Source organism: Musa acuminata, chromosome BXJ2-2, assembly GCF_036884655.1.
Source record: "Musa acuminata AAA Group cultivar baxijiao chromosome BXJ2-2, Cavendish_Baxijiao_AAA, whole genome shotgun sequence".
Classification (NCBI taxonomy): Eukaryota; Viridiplantae; Streptophyta; class Magnoliopsida; order Zingiberales; family Musaceae; genus Musa; species Musa acuminata.
This window is the reverse complement of record NC_088339.1, coordinates 30,395,831-30,409,211: the sequence shown is the minus strand read 5'-3', so window position 1 is coordinate 30,409,211 and position 13,381 is coordinate 30,395,831. Positions and strand designations below refer to the sequence as shown.

Here is a 13,381-nt window from a genome sequence, read left to right as displayed (position 1 = left end):
CTCACGAGTACAAACTAGTAGGCCTGCCTTATCAGGCAAGGATAAGAAGAAGAAGAAGAAGAAGATGCCCCCTTCGACTTGAGAGCAGTCACTGCCAAGCTTCGTCGAATCCATAAATTTAAAGTAAGGTGATCTTGCTGTCTGTCATATGTGGTCACAGCTCAGAGTGGGACTGCCTAAGTTTGGTCTCATTAATGCAACCGCGGTTTAATTTATGATGTTTCAAATGATGTGTGGTCAACTTAGATTGGGACTGTCGCTATCATTGATGCAACCGAGCTTCAATTTAAACTCCGAATGATAGGAAGATGATGTGTGACACATCATGCTAATTCTCTTTGGACGAATCGATCAAGGAAAAATAATAAAAGCACGAGAAGATTCATTTCAAAACCCTTGTTTTGATGACATTGTAAGGTCGAAAGTCCAACCCTCGTCGGTAGAAGATCTTGTAACTCATAATTTCATTTTGTTTTTTTCCCCTTTGGTGCTATATTTCCTCTTCCATACTATTTGATGATTTTGGTCCTTTGATTTCCATTTTTCTCTTTTTGGTTTTTGTTGTTTTATGACTTAATTTGAGCATATAATAATTCTTATATCACACATTTCACTGCGAGAACGGAGGAAAAGGAAAGAATAAATACCATACCAACTGGTTGTGCTCCTGCAGAATCACACGCACACAGATATCATTGCAGACGAGATTTTGGACTTAGAGACGACAAAGAGAAAAAGAAAATATTAAAACTCAAGAAACAGGTATTTTATTGAGGATATGAACAGGTCATGCAACTTATGCAACCCCTTCAATGTTTTGATCAGTACCTTCTCTTTTCTCCACACCAACAATAATTACAATTCCGGCCGCTGTGTATAATTTCAAGCAGTTTTCAGAATCGACTTGTGATTCCGAAACAAAAATGACAGAATTATATACTGCAGTGCTATACTTTTAATCGTTGTGTAAGAGCTTCGGAGTATACCGGTATTAATTCTGCAGCTGCACTTCGCACAGCCAAAATGCCTTTTCTGCTACCAACAGCCTCTTAGGAATCCTCTACTTTGAACAGAAACAAATATATTTTGTGATACATAGTCGGTGCCCTGCTGTTCCAGCATAGACACATCGATTTGCGTGGTTTGTAGTCTTCAGTCAGTAGCCATATATATTTCCGCTGACGTGGGAAGTTTCAGTTTACGACGACCAACTTCTGCAACCTTCAGTCAGTAGCCATCTATATTTTCGCCGACATGGGAAGTTTCAGTTTACTACGACCAACTTCTGCAACTGCTTAAGACATGACATAAGCTGGGCAAAAGATGGGCGTTCGTTAGGCTCACTGCATGAGAAACCAAGTGTATGAGCATGATGCTTAGTAATAATACATTCAATCTAGTGCATTAGTTTTGAAACCAACATTTGCAAAAACAACGATGCAAAAAATTAACCTCTAGGAATCCTTGCAATACAATTGGAAGCAAATTATAATGCCAGTTAAAAGAACAGATCGATTCCGTCGCTACAAATACCAGAAAAGCACAATGAAAATGAACAATGTTTGCTGTGATACCAGAATGCCACTATCTACAGTTCACTTATTATTATTAACCTTCTGTATCCATCAACCACTTCATTATTTGGAAATGAAGTTTCACTAACTTTTACGTGCATTGACTATGGTACAAAAGGTAGGTTAATAGTTAAAAACAGAGAACTACATTGCTACTAACATCAGCAAGCAAGCTTACCTTTGCCAACAATCAGTTATTATTTGTGCAACCATTGGATCGACCTCTTCAGGTATGTCAAGACGTCTATTTTGGAAACCCACTGCTCCAACCACTTGCATTGGGTTCATTCCACTCCATGGCATGCGCAAGGTAGCTAATTCCCACAGGATTACACCAAAACTGTAAACATCACATCTGATACATACAGATGTTTCTTATTACCAAGAGGTTCCCAAATATTGTAGAATTCTGCAGTGTTTTGAAATCTGAATGACCCACTTACTTCTCGTTTGATGGTTCATTTCGTAATACCTCCGGCGCCATCCACTCCGGCTGTACGAGTACAAATATCAGAAACTTGGTACATGATAAGTAAAAATCAACTAATACGATGAAGCTAAGATGCAGTGTTTTTTGATGAATTATTAATTAAAACTTAATATAAAAATACAACCAAAGAAAAGTAACAAGACACGAAGCTGCACAAACACAAAAAAAATAACAGAAAACATAAAATAATAACTAAGTACTTAGACCTGAAGGCCAATACAACCTGATGAAAATGAAGCAAATTTGATATAGGATAAAATAAACACTTTAAATAACTAATGAAAACAGATAAAATAGAAAATAGGACATTGGCTAATGTTAGAAGCTGAGATGGTGTACATGTATCATGAAAATAACATATGCAGCTTGGACAACTTGATGTAAGAAACAAGAAATGTGGCTCAACAATGAGAAATCAGCATGAGAATTGAGAAAGGGCAAGAAATCAACAAGCGTCAGGTGAGTCAGACTCTTGGGTCATGCCTGCATCATGTATTGGGTTTTCTGTATAGGGTACCCTATTTCTACCTTTTCAGTAATCCTTAGAACTGGAGATGTTGTCAGGTAGGATTACCTAGGATAAAATTCTGATGAGCTTATAAGTACAAAATGTGGATCCATACTCGATATTTTGTGTCAGGTATCAGATTTATATGCATTTGTTGGTACATATTTCAGATCCATGCTTGATTTTAATAAGGTTAATGTATCCAAAATGAGGATCCATACCAAAAAATGGGACTAGGTTCCAGGTTATCAGGCTCCATTAACAACCGTGCTTAGAATTTAAAACTTCAAAAGAAACTTGTATACGAGCTTTAAATTCAGGATTCACAAACCAAGGGGGAATTGCAAAAAGTGAACCAATTATTGGTCAAGATGAACAAAAACTGCAGTAGATAACAGAAATAATTACTGAAGTAAATAATGGAATAAGAAATTTACTGTTCCGGCGGTGGACTTGGATGACAAGAAGGTGTGATGCTTCAATCTTGACAAGCCAAAATCACTGACCTGAGACAAAATCGAGTGTAAAGTTGTATACTTCAGAAAGAATGTAAAACAATTTTGATATACACTATGTGATTTTGCATGTTCTACAGCACAGGAAACAGCAGTACTGCAACCAAAATAAACAGCTCTTCTTCAGATCCAATTAACAAGTTTACTTCCATCATCAATGATGTCTCAATTTGCTTTAACCTTATGTAGCTAATATTATAATTTCTCAAATACATTGACAATAAAAACTAAAAAGTAGAAGATAGACCATGAACCAGAAGATAAGAACAAAAAAGAGCGAAAGAAAGACATGACTATTTTATGAGGATTGGTCCCAGTGTTATGAAATGGATTATGAGCCGGGTCATCTTATCATAATAGGTTTACTTTCAATAGAAGTACCACAAATACAGCATTAGGCTAGATTTAACTTTGCATCATTCTTTAAAACCAGCAACTCAAAGACTACAGTTCTGTTTCAAGCATTAATAAAAAAAGTTCTACTGATCCTTGTATTATACATCCACACATCCTAGAATTCTAATTGTGATACAAATTTATGCTAGCTGATCTTTGTGCATTACAACTATCTGCTAAATTGGACATGCAATCTATAGTTTGTATAAAGCCCTTCATAACAAATTGCATGGAGTTAGATAGGCAATCACTTGATGAAATGATGAATCTGACATTTTAATTGTGATGACCGAATAACCATCATAATAAACCATCCCTTATTATAATAAAATCATGGTGAAAATCTTATGCATGGACAGGTTTGCTGAGAGGTATGCAAGAAGGTCAATGACTATTATTAAATGGAAGTACCTTGACCACCCAATTTTTATCAACAAGAAGATTTGGAGACTTCAGATCCCGGTGCACGATAGTTGGATGGCTAGTATGTAAGTGATTCATCCCCTTGGCCTGCCAAGATAACCCAGGTTGAGCTGAGGTGGATATCAGTATGCATAACCAAATTGTTATCATAAATGGTCAAACTAGTACCACATCCAGTGCCATTTTCAGTCGTCGATTTTCATCAAGTTGAACATTAGGACGATGCAACAACCTATATAAACTGCCCCTGCAAACAGAAGATAACATGTTGTGATCATCTAAGTTAAAATGTTGAAGTTAATGTGGTTACATGCCTGATGAAGATATCATGTGTACCATACATTAGCATGATGAAGTTTTGTCTTTGTTTTGGTGCAGCCAGCAAATCTGACAGTACCAGATGAAATACTCATGATATTCCTTGTTTCAAAGATATGATAGGATATTGTATTTTAAAAAGATGTTGTACTCATGATACCATCATGACATATGCTCCTCTTATATCATTAATCAGCAACGACTAACCTACTGGACCATCAGTCATTCCTCACTAACAATGAACCAAAGCAATAGTCCAGTTATTTGTAGTGGTGAGAATTGTGACACCTACATTGGCCCCATATTGAAAATGAAAGAGGGTTAATGTAGTATTTACTATATACAACTAGATGAATCTACTGCAAATACCGTGGAAAGAAGCATTTTGGGCTACATGATTCTGGACTTGTTTTAATAGGAGGTGTACCTATTTGGGTTGTAATAATTGGAATGGAAGTTACTATATGTGTGGTGAGTGTGTACAAGTGGGAAACTACTACTCATGGATGGTGCAAGAAGCATATCGATACGTGGAGTTTCCACTAGGCCATGGACTTCTACTTGCTAGGGGATTGTTAATGTGTTGGATCTTGATAATGGCATTGTCTATGAGTGAGGTAATTTTTATACTCTAATTATTCCTACATTAGATTTGAGAGGATATCATGATGGTATAAAGAGTTGGATGAGTCTATTACCAAATTCCTCAGCCTAAACATTTTAAATCACATGGTTTTAAGCTTGTTATACTGAGTCACAGTAGCTCTATCAAGCTGGGTTGCGATGATAGTAAATGATTAAGCTCATATATGGCTCCACCTTTCACTCTTTACTGATTGAAAATTTGGGCAGTATAATACCAAAGAAAATATATAGGACCCTTCATGTGGGCTAAAATATGTCAAGGTAATGAACCCCCTCCACACCAAAGATACCATACATTTGAGTTAGTCATACAGACAAATTCTGCAAGAATTTTAGGCTAACGAGTACCCATGCCTCAAGGTGAGAAAGGTTTGGATTTGTATAAAATACTAGATTGAACCACTAGTAATAACTTGAACATATTCAGTCATGTGGTAAGACTTGTATATAAGCTTGAGCTAGTAGGCATCATAGATCATGGCAAAAGGTACTTGTTATGCCCACTGATCAAGTAGAAAGGTGTATTGCACAAACCTTGGAAGAAACTCTGTTAGTATTGACAAATTTGGAGGACGGGTCACTGCTCCCATAAAAAGAACAACATTGGGATGCCGTAGCCTTGACATGATTTTCACCTACAGCAACAAACTTGATACATTACTAGCCTGAAAACACAAAAAGAATAGAGAACTACAGGTTCCAAAATTACTATGGTAAGCGTCCAACATGCCGGATTCATCAAAATCTTACTTCATATCTGAATTGTTCCAATGCATCACCAGACAGACCCTGATCCAAAAATTTCTTCACGGCAACCTCCTGAAAGACGACAACAATAAAACAATATGTACCAAGAAAAAAAACAAACTTTTCATTTCTCAACAAACCAAAATAATGATTCTTAAACAACCATCCAATTGTTCCACTACAACTTAAAATTTCAAGCTTCTTTAGTTCTAGATAGGGACATGATTTTTTTACTTTCATGGAAATCTAAAAGCTTATAGGTTCACCAGTATTACGAAAAGAATAGTGACAACATTATATTTTGCTTGACTTAAATTACCACAAAAATTATACCAAAGGATTTGCATAATATATTCACGAGTGGCATACGGACAATCAAACAATTAGCAAACAAATCCATAACAGAATTCATTAGAATTTTCTACGGAAAATTTAGTTGAACGAACCTATTAACTTGTTGAGATTGAAGGAAGAATCACACAACTATTAGTAAGTTGTGGTGTCCTGATATGGAATTGCAACTCCAATCACTTTTGGTTGTTTTTGCAAATCTTTCCTAACTACTAGGGTGAGTTCAGCATTACGCTTTTTTTCTCTGTAAATCTCTAAAACATTGTAGTCCGATTGGAAACTTGAAAATCTTTTGTACAAATACTTTAACCACAGTATCAGGATTTTGTGCATCCATAATCACTGAATCCAAAAAACTTCATGACTGTGAATTAACCCCACTAAATTAAGAAAATCAAAAGTTCTGGGTTTTTTACAACAATGTCTAAGCATCATCAACTCAATGCTTTATTCATCTGATTTTAAGAAAATGAGAATATTTCATACTTAGTCCAAAATAAAAGGTAATTTTCTGGACCATAACTTACAGTGCCATGCCAATCTGCATGATAAACCTCCCCATACGAGCCTGCAATATAAGAATATTTAGTTATGTATGAATCAGTTATTATCCACCAATTTTCACAAACTAAAGAATCAAACAGTAAGAGGATGGATGTAGATAATTAAACTGACTTGTAATACTATGTGTTAAAAACTCAGCTTCAACATGGCTTCTAGATTACCCTCTTTCCAAGTCATATTCCCACATAAAAATTAAAGGTAAATATCATAAAAGAATAAAGCTAAGGTGAGACATAAACAAATGAAAAGGAGAAAAGGAGAGACAAAAAAGAGTGATAAGCATCAACGGAAAGGAAGTTGGCCATTGAAAAACATCATTTTGATAAGCTCAGGTAGAACCCAATTGAAATAATAACTGACATATGCAATTCATGGAAAGATCCCAATAACTATCAATCATGGTCAAGACAAGTTGTTTATATCCATGATTGTGCAATAAAATTTAATCTTCTCAAATGGATTTTGAGAATGACAATTGAATGTATGGCCAGAACTACAAGAATAGTTGGCAAGTCGGAAACCAATCTAAATAAATTATGCAGGTTAAATACTAAAAAAACCAGGAAAGCGACATTCTGATCTATCAAAGAAAAGATGATCATAGATATGTTTGCACAACTTTAAGAATTATAGTTTAAGTTTATTTGAAATCTATAAACAGAACAACATATAAAAATTTTGTACTTTAATTAGATTAACAACTTCAAAAGTTGAGGTCAATTATTAGACATACCAATACCAATTCTTTCTCCAATCTGAAGATCTTCCCATGGTATCTCCCATTCAGCAACAGCATCTAGTATTATGCTTCTTTTTATATTGTCAGAAGCACTTGAGCCATGAGGATCATCTTGTAAGAGTTTGACCGTAGAATTCTTTGCACATTCTTGACAATCTTCTGAAGGAATATCTCCATGTTTATAAGGATTAGAATGGCTTCCTGCATTTTCCTGAGAGTATTGTGCATCTGATGATCCAAGAACATTTGACTCAGCCTCATATGGTACAGAAGAAACATTCACTTGTTTCATGCATGTAGCTGTTGATACAGATGCAGTATCAAGAACTGGACCGGTGAATTTACTCCAAAAATCATGTGGAGAACTTCCATCCACCTGAACATCCTTTTTAACTAACCATTCATTTGCTTTTACTAAAGATGTAGACATGCTCGTACCAAATATGCCTTTGTCAATATTATATGTGGATTCTCCACCAACATGTTGATTCCTTTTTCCATTATCAGTATCATTCGAGTGTTCTGCAACTGATGCATGTGAAACTAAAGGCTGGAAGTTTAACGTCCAACCAGTGACAGGTAAATCTGTCCCACTTCTCCCTTCTCTTTCCTTGTAGTTGCCTTTTCTATGGTCCTGTTCTATTAAATCTAGTGAAGGGCTTAAGTCATAAAACAAATCTGGAGGAGGTGAAGCACCACTTTCCAATAAAACAGCATGCAACTTCTGAGCAAATTCAGGGTTCTTTGCTGCAGTTACTACATATTTGGAAACATCATTAACTTTCATCCTTTGAGAAGGGGATATAACTTCTTCAGGTTTTAATGAGTCTTGTCGCCTACTCGGTGAAGGGCAAAATTTCCCAAGTTCATTTTCACATCTTTCAATTTGATCATTATCAAATTTTGCATCAACATCTTCTGGTCTACTGACTAAATTTGATGTTTCTTCTAGCTGCAATCCAAGATGCCCCGATAATAAGCTGTTATCATAACTTCCTTCTAATACATCTGTTTTCCTCTCAAACTGGGAACTGACTTTATCAAGGGCCAAGCATAAATCTTTGACAGTTTGTTCAATGGTTTCTGGGCCCAGCAGAAAGTTTCCAGAATTTTCAAGATGAATGCAGGGGTTCTCAGTAGGAATTAATGTGCCTGGAGCTCCCATAAGATCAACAATATATTCACTGTCACACATGAAGTGATGCTCTATCAAATTTCTTTCTGATTTATATATTATGTATACATATATTACATATAATATGATGTTCAATAATGTAAACAGGTTATATTAGCAACTCTATAGAATTTTGTATAAAGAGATAAAGGTGATTGAATTACATCAGCTACTGAGGGGGAAACAAAAACATGATATCTAATGCTTCTTTTTGCTCTTGTTTGTTATCGTTTTTCTTTTGCAAATGGTAATGGTGAGGAGGAAACAAAAACATGATATCTAATGCTTCTTTTGTTTCTTGTTTGTTATCGTTTTTCTTTTGCAAATGGTAAGTGGTGAGGACGGGATTTGATCCTTGCTATCAACCAGCTAAAGTATTTCCCAGCTAGGCTAGTTGATTATTTGAATACTGAAATACTTTAAAGAAACAGAACATTAAGAGAGGCCAGACACTGAAGCACACATCAAAAGTTTAAAAACTACCAAAGATACATCACAAACAAATCAAATATCAAGCAACATTTTATTTATTTTTAATAAAATTAAAACCTATGAGACAAAAATATAAAGAAATCCTGAGACTTGCTGGATTCAACACATGTTGGAACCACAAAAAAACACATCATTTGATATCTTAGCTATGCTAAAATCAGAATAGTATCGACATTTACAATAGTACTAACATCAATTGTCATTAAAATAGTAGGAGATATTCAAACAAAATAGAAATCATATAAAATTTATGTTTCATGTTAAAAATCTACATAATGAACAAATAGAAACACCAACCAAAGCCAGTTTAGTAAATGCCTAAAAGGTATATAACTATTTATAGCAACCATAAGAAAGCAGAATGAAATAAAGGAATCGACCTGTCATAATCAACTTTAATAAAGTTCACAGCCCCTTCATCAGTACCAGTATAATAACTGCCTTTTACAAGTTTACAAGGGAGGTTTATTAGATCAGCTAGTACCTGAAAAGGGGGAAAATGAGTAGTTTATTCAACTTCTTGTTCTTGTGCAATAAAAAATTCATAAGAAAAGTAAACAAGGAAATAGTCTACCTAAATTACTACTGTTTTTAAAGATAGCATTGGTGATCCCAGCTTATAAAATGAATGTAAACAGAAATGTTAATTGTATCCTCACAAATCGGGCGATTTGTCAATTTTAATTTCAACTTCATTGAAAATAACATTTTGTAATTTTTTTAATAATTGCTAACCAATTAACCATACTAGGACAACATTTACTCCGTTTTTTCCCCTTAACATGTATAAAGACCAAAGTACACTTATAATCCCATTGATAGAAACAACCAAGATTTGCCCTACAGCAGGTATAGGCAATACATACGAGTATGACAAGGGATCGGTATGGGCGGTATATATACTAGTACATCGGTATATCCCACTGTACCATATGTCGGTATGGCTCGGTACATATCGTACCAATAGTCAATTGGTACACCGGTATGGATCAGTAAGGCAAACCATAGAAATAACATACATATTTTCTAATAAAACAATATGAAGATCACAGACTTGTAGAGCAAAACACATGACAATAACATGCCCTCCTGAGGATAAAGCATAGACATGTTAATTTGATACTCATGAACAATATAATGATTCTTGGCACAGTATTGTAGGATGAACAATATAATGATTCTTAACACAGTATTGATACGTTGTCATATTGAGTGGATAAAAGTAACTACAATCACAGATGAATTGCCAAACCTCTAAATTGACAAAAGTCAGATAACAATATTAGAAAAAAGATCATTGGATGCCAACTTAATGCCCTCTTAATGTGATTTCCCAGGTCTTTTCAGCTCAAATACTATGATCAGTCTAAGATCTATTGCATAGATTGGGTTTCCCCGGTACAAGTCATATATGGTTCTTTCCAAGTCAAGATGTACAATATCATTGATCAAATAATGAAAAAATTTAGGTAATTTTGTTTGAATATACATGTACTCTTATTACCGTGGTATATTCCACATATAGAACTATAGTTTTGCTGCAGTCTTTTTGGTCTGCAATTACCTCCATGTTCATTAATGCTCTAAATTTTTTGTTCAGGCCAAAAGAGTGATAACAGACTCATGATTTCAGGTTAAATCTTTAAAAGAAGTACATTCCTTCCACAAAAAACTGGATAAGGATGTGGTAGCCTGTTGCTTACTATACACCTTCAACATGTTAAATGGTGTCAAGTATTAGCAAAAGGAAATGACAAATACTAAATTGTTCAAATCAATAAGGATTTATCATGGTAACATACTGCTGGAATGACAATCAATTAGCTGAATAAATGCTTATGGCACATGACAAAACATGTTCCTGGAATGACAATCAAATAGCTGAGTAAATGTTCATGTACCATAAAAAGACATGTTACAAAGGATCTAGCTGTACTATTATACAATTTAATTATCAAAAGGTTTGTAAAACAACATAATATAAGTGAGAAAAAAAAGTCACATATGCTGCAAAACTAGATGAGAAGAAATTACAAGGTACTTCATTAGATTGATGTGGTCAGGACAAAGACATTCTAGAGCATATGTTTGAACCAAAAGAGTAAAATAATAACAACCTTAAAGAGTAAGGCCCTGTGACGTGATAATCCAATTTCAAGTGAACCAAGAGGAAGAACAATAGTGTTCAAAGAAGTCCGCAATTCACAGCTTTTGAGAGCCCACTTTCTTTGCATATCAATAGCATCATCAACTGGGCCACCCATACTGTGAACAACAAGATCTGCAATCTTCTGGACTAGCCCACTGGTGAGTATGCCACGCTCTTCTGCTTTGCTTTTTGAAGCAATAGAGATTGCTTTCTTCTCAAGTTGTTGAAGTGCATGATCTCTTGTCTGGTTCACTAAAATTACTTCATATTCAATGTCATCTGAAATCGATGATGCTTGGAGATCTAACAATGAAGGCATCTTTTCTCTTAGGTTGGAATTTGAGATAATTCCATATACATCATAAAAACCATCCTTTAGCTTCTCATCATAGTTAACAACATTGTAGCTCTGCAACAAAACATACAATGACCAAAAATTAATCCTTAACCAAATTATGAATCATGCTATGAGAAAAATGAGCATGAGAATCAGAACTCTAAACTTAAAGGTGAACAACAATAAAACTTCTTGAACAGATAGCAAGAGATCACCCACGCCATCACATGGATGAAGGATATGACAGAAAACACAGCAAGGATGAAAGCAGCATTTATATTCAATATCCAGAAGTGTCTAAGTCTATATTTCATTCAAGGGAGGTAGAAATGTCTTGATTCAGTTTGATGCTTCAAAATTTATTGTTCACAAGACTTAACCTGTGAAAGAAAACTATGGCATAAAAAGAACAAAAAAAAAAAGAAACTATATTAGAACATGAGAAAAAGCTTTTAAAACAGGTGTTCTGAACTGAAGGTTAAGCCTGATAAAGACACCTTCTTTCCTCGACCAAATTACTTGAGAAAAAATTCGTAACCACTCGAACCTTATATAATTGCGCTAGCCATTATCCTAAAATTGCACTGCCTATAATAGCTAGCTTCAAGAGTAGCTTTTGACGATTGGATTGAGAGTTTACGCTTTAAACCTTTTAAGATACTTATTCGATCTGAAACGTATCAATGAAATAATTCAACTTGAAATACCATAGACAAGGGATCAAAACGATCACATAGAACAAACAGTAACAGACCGGGAAAACCTCAAGACTCACCCGGTACCGGAACGAGAGGAACTCCATCGAGCTCTCATCCGCACCACCAACACCAACAGAGTCCGCGGCGGCAGTTCCAACACCAAGGGAGCACCCCAGGCTCATCCGCTTGGCCGCCTTCATCTGCACGGAATCCGGGTCCTCGAGCCCGTCAGGGTCCGAGGCACTGATCGCCAACGCCAGCTGCACCTGGTACTCCTCCTCGAACAATCTGAAATCTGGCCCAGCCGAGGCCGCCTCCTGACCGCTCCCTCTCGAACTCGACGACGCCGAGGCAGCGGGCGGCGGCGAAGGGTTACGCCTCGGATCACCGAGCCGTTGATGGTGCTGGTGGTCGACTCCTCCGCCACCTCCTCCTCCGCCGATGTGAAGCTTTCGTAGAAGATGCTTCATCCTCGACATTGACCATCAGATCCAAAGCCCTTCCCCCCTCCCTCTCTCTCTCTCTCTCTCCGCTCTTCTCCGTCTCTTCTTGTTGGTTTAAATTATCTCACAATTAACTAATAGCAATCCCTTATTCGATCTAATCTGGTTAGAACACTTTTCCTATCCTTTAAACATACCCTCTTACATACCTATTTCTGTCTTAGAGATATAGTTGGGTCCCATATAAGACACACGTGTGGCAGAGGCCAAAGAGGTCAACAAACATGGGTTACAGTGGTAACCCGCAAACCGGCAAAGTAGAACTGCTTTTTCCTCTCCCCGCAAGATGAACCCGTTCCGGGTTGTAACGGGAACTCTCTCGTGGGGCCCAGTCTGAAAGCCGGCTATAAGACGGGTAAGTGACTGGCGTACGACGAGGAGGAGGGAGAAAGATGCGCTGGGGCTGAGTCGACGGCCCTCGGCGTCAACTTGCCGGGGAAGGGAACGAGGAAGCGAGTCGCCCACTTGAAGACGCCATGGATCGAGACGATAACGATGAAGACACCGTCGACTCGGAGAGCCAATAGAATTCTTTCTATTTACCCCCTCTTTTTTTCTCTTTTTATTTTTGTGCAACCAATGAAACTAAGCCACGTCTGCATCTTTTTTGCATACACTTCGCTGGACCCTGAATACTGACGTGGTACTCATTTAGTGGCCCGTATTAAAAGTCGGCGCCAGTTCACCGGTGAAACCTTACCCGCTCCCGCACCCCTTGCGACTGGGGACAATAAATGCAAGACAGGTGGGCTCCGCAT

At 36.6% G+C, this 13,381-nt stretch overlaps 1 protein-coding gene across 2 annotated transcripts; it reads right to left on the bottom strand.

Moving 5' to 3' along the window:
• Window positions 1–744: 744 nt before the first annotated feature.
• On the bottom strand, window positions 745–12,676 carry LOC103975349 (probable serine/threonine-protein kinase SIS8). Of its 2 annotated transcripts, none has more exons than XM_009390290.3 (13): window positions 12,198–12,676; window positions 11,054–11,494; window positions 9,317–9,420; window positions 7,265–8,454; window positions 6,495–6,535; window positions 5,620–5,688; window positions 5,404–5,504; window positions 4,075–4,153; window positions 3,895–3,993; window positions 3,010–3,078; window positions 2,018–2,067; window positions 1,753–1,929; window positions 745–1,312 (listed from the first exon to the last, which is right to left on the bottom strand). In XM_009390290.3, the coding sequence occupies exons 1-13, from the start codon at window positions 12,597–12,599 to the stop codon at window positions 1,273–1,275; spliced, it is 2,862 nt and encodes a 953-aa protein (XP_009388565.2). In that variant the 5' UTR covers window positions 12,600–12,676; the 3' UTR covers window positions 745–1,272. The 2 variants fall into 2 exon arrangements, with proteins under 2 accessions (XP_009388565.2, XP_009388564.2); XM_009390289.3 differs by having other exon boundaries at window positions 745–1,343; window positions 12,198–12,674.
• Between the last annotated feature and the right edge of the window lie 705 nt (window positions 12,677–13,381).

Coding starts and splice junctions, on each gene's coding strand:
- LOC103975349 (XM_009390289.3), bottom strand. CDS start 12,599: ATGTCGAGGATGAAGCATCTTCTACGAAAGCTTCACATCGGCGGAGGA. Junction 5,689..6,494: donor ATGCAGATTGGCATGGCACT/GTAAGTTATGGT, acceptor GTCGTCTTTCAG/GAGGTTGCCGTGAAGAAATT. Junction 5,505..5,619: donor TGGAACAATTCAGATATGAA/GTAAGATTTTGA, acceptor TTGTTGCTGTAG/GTGAAAATCATGTCAAGGCT.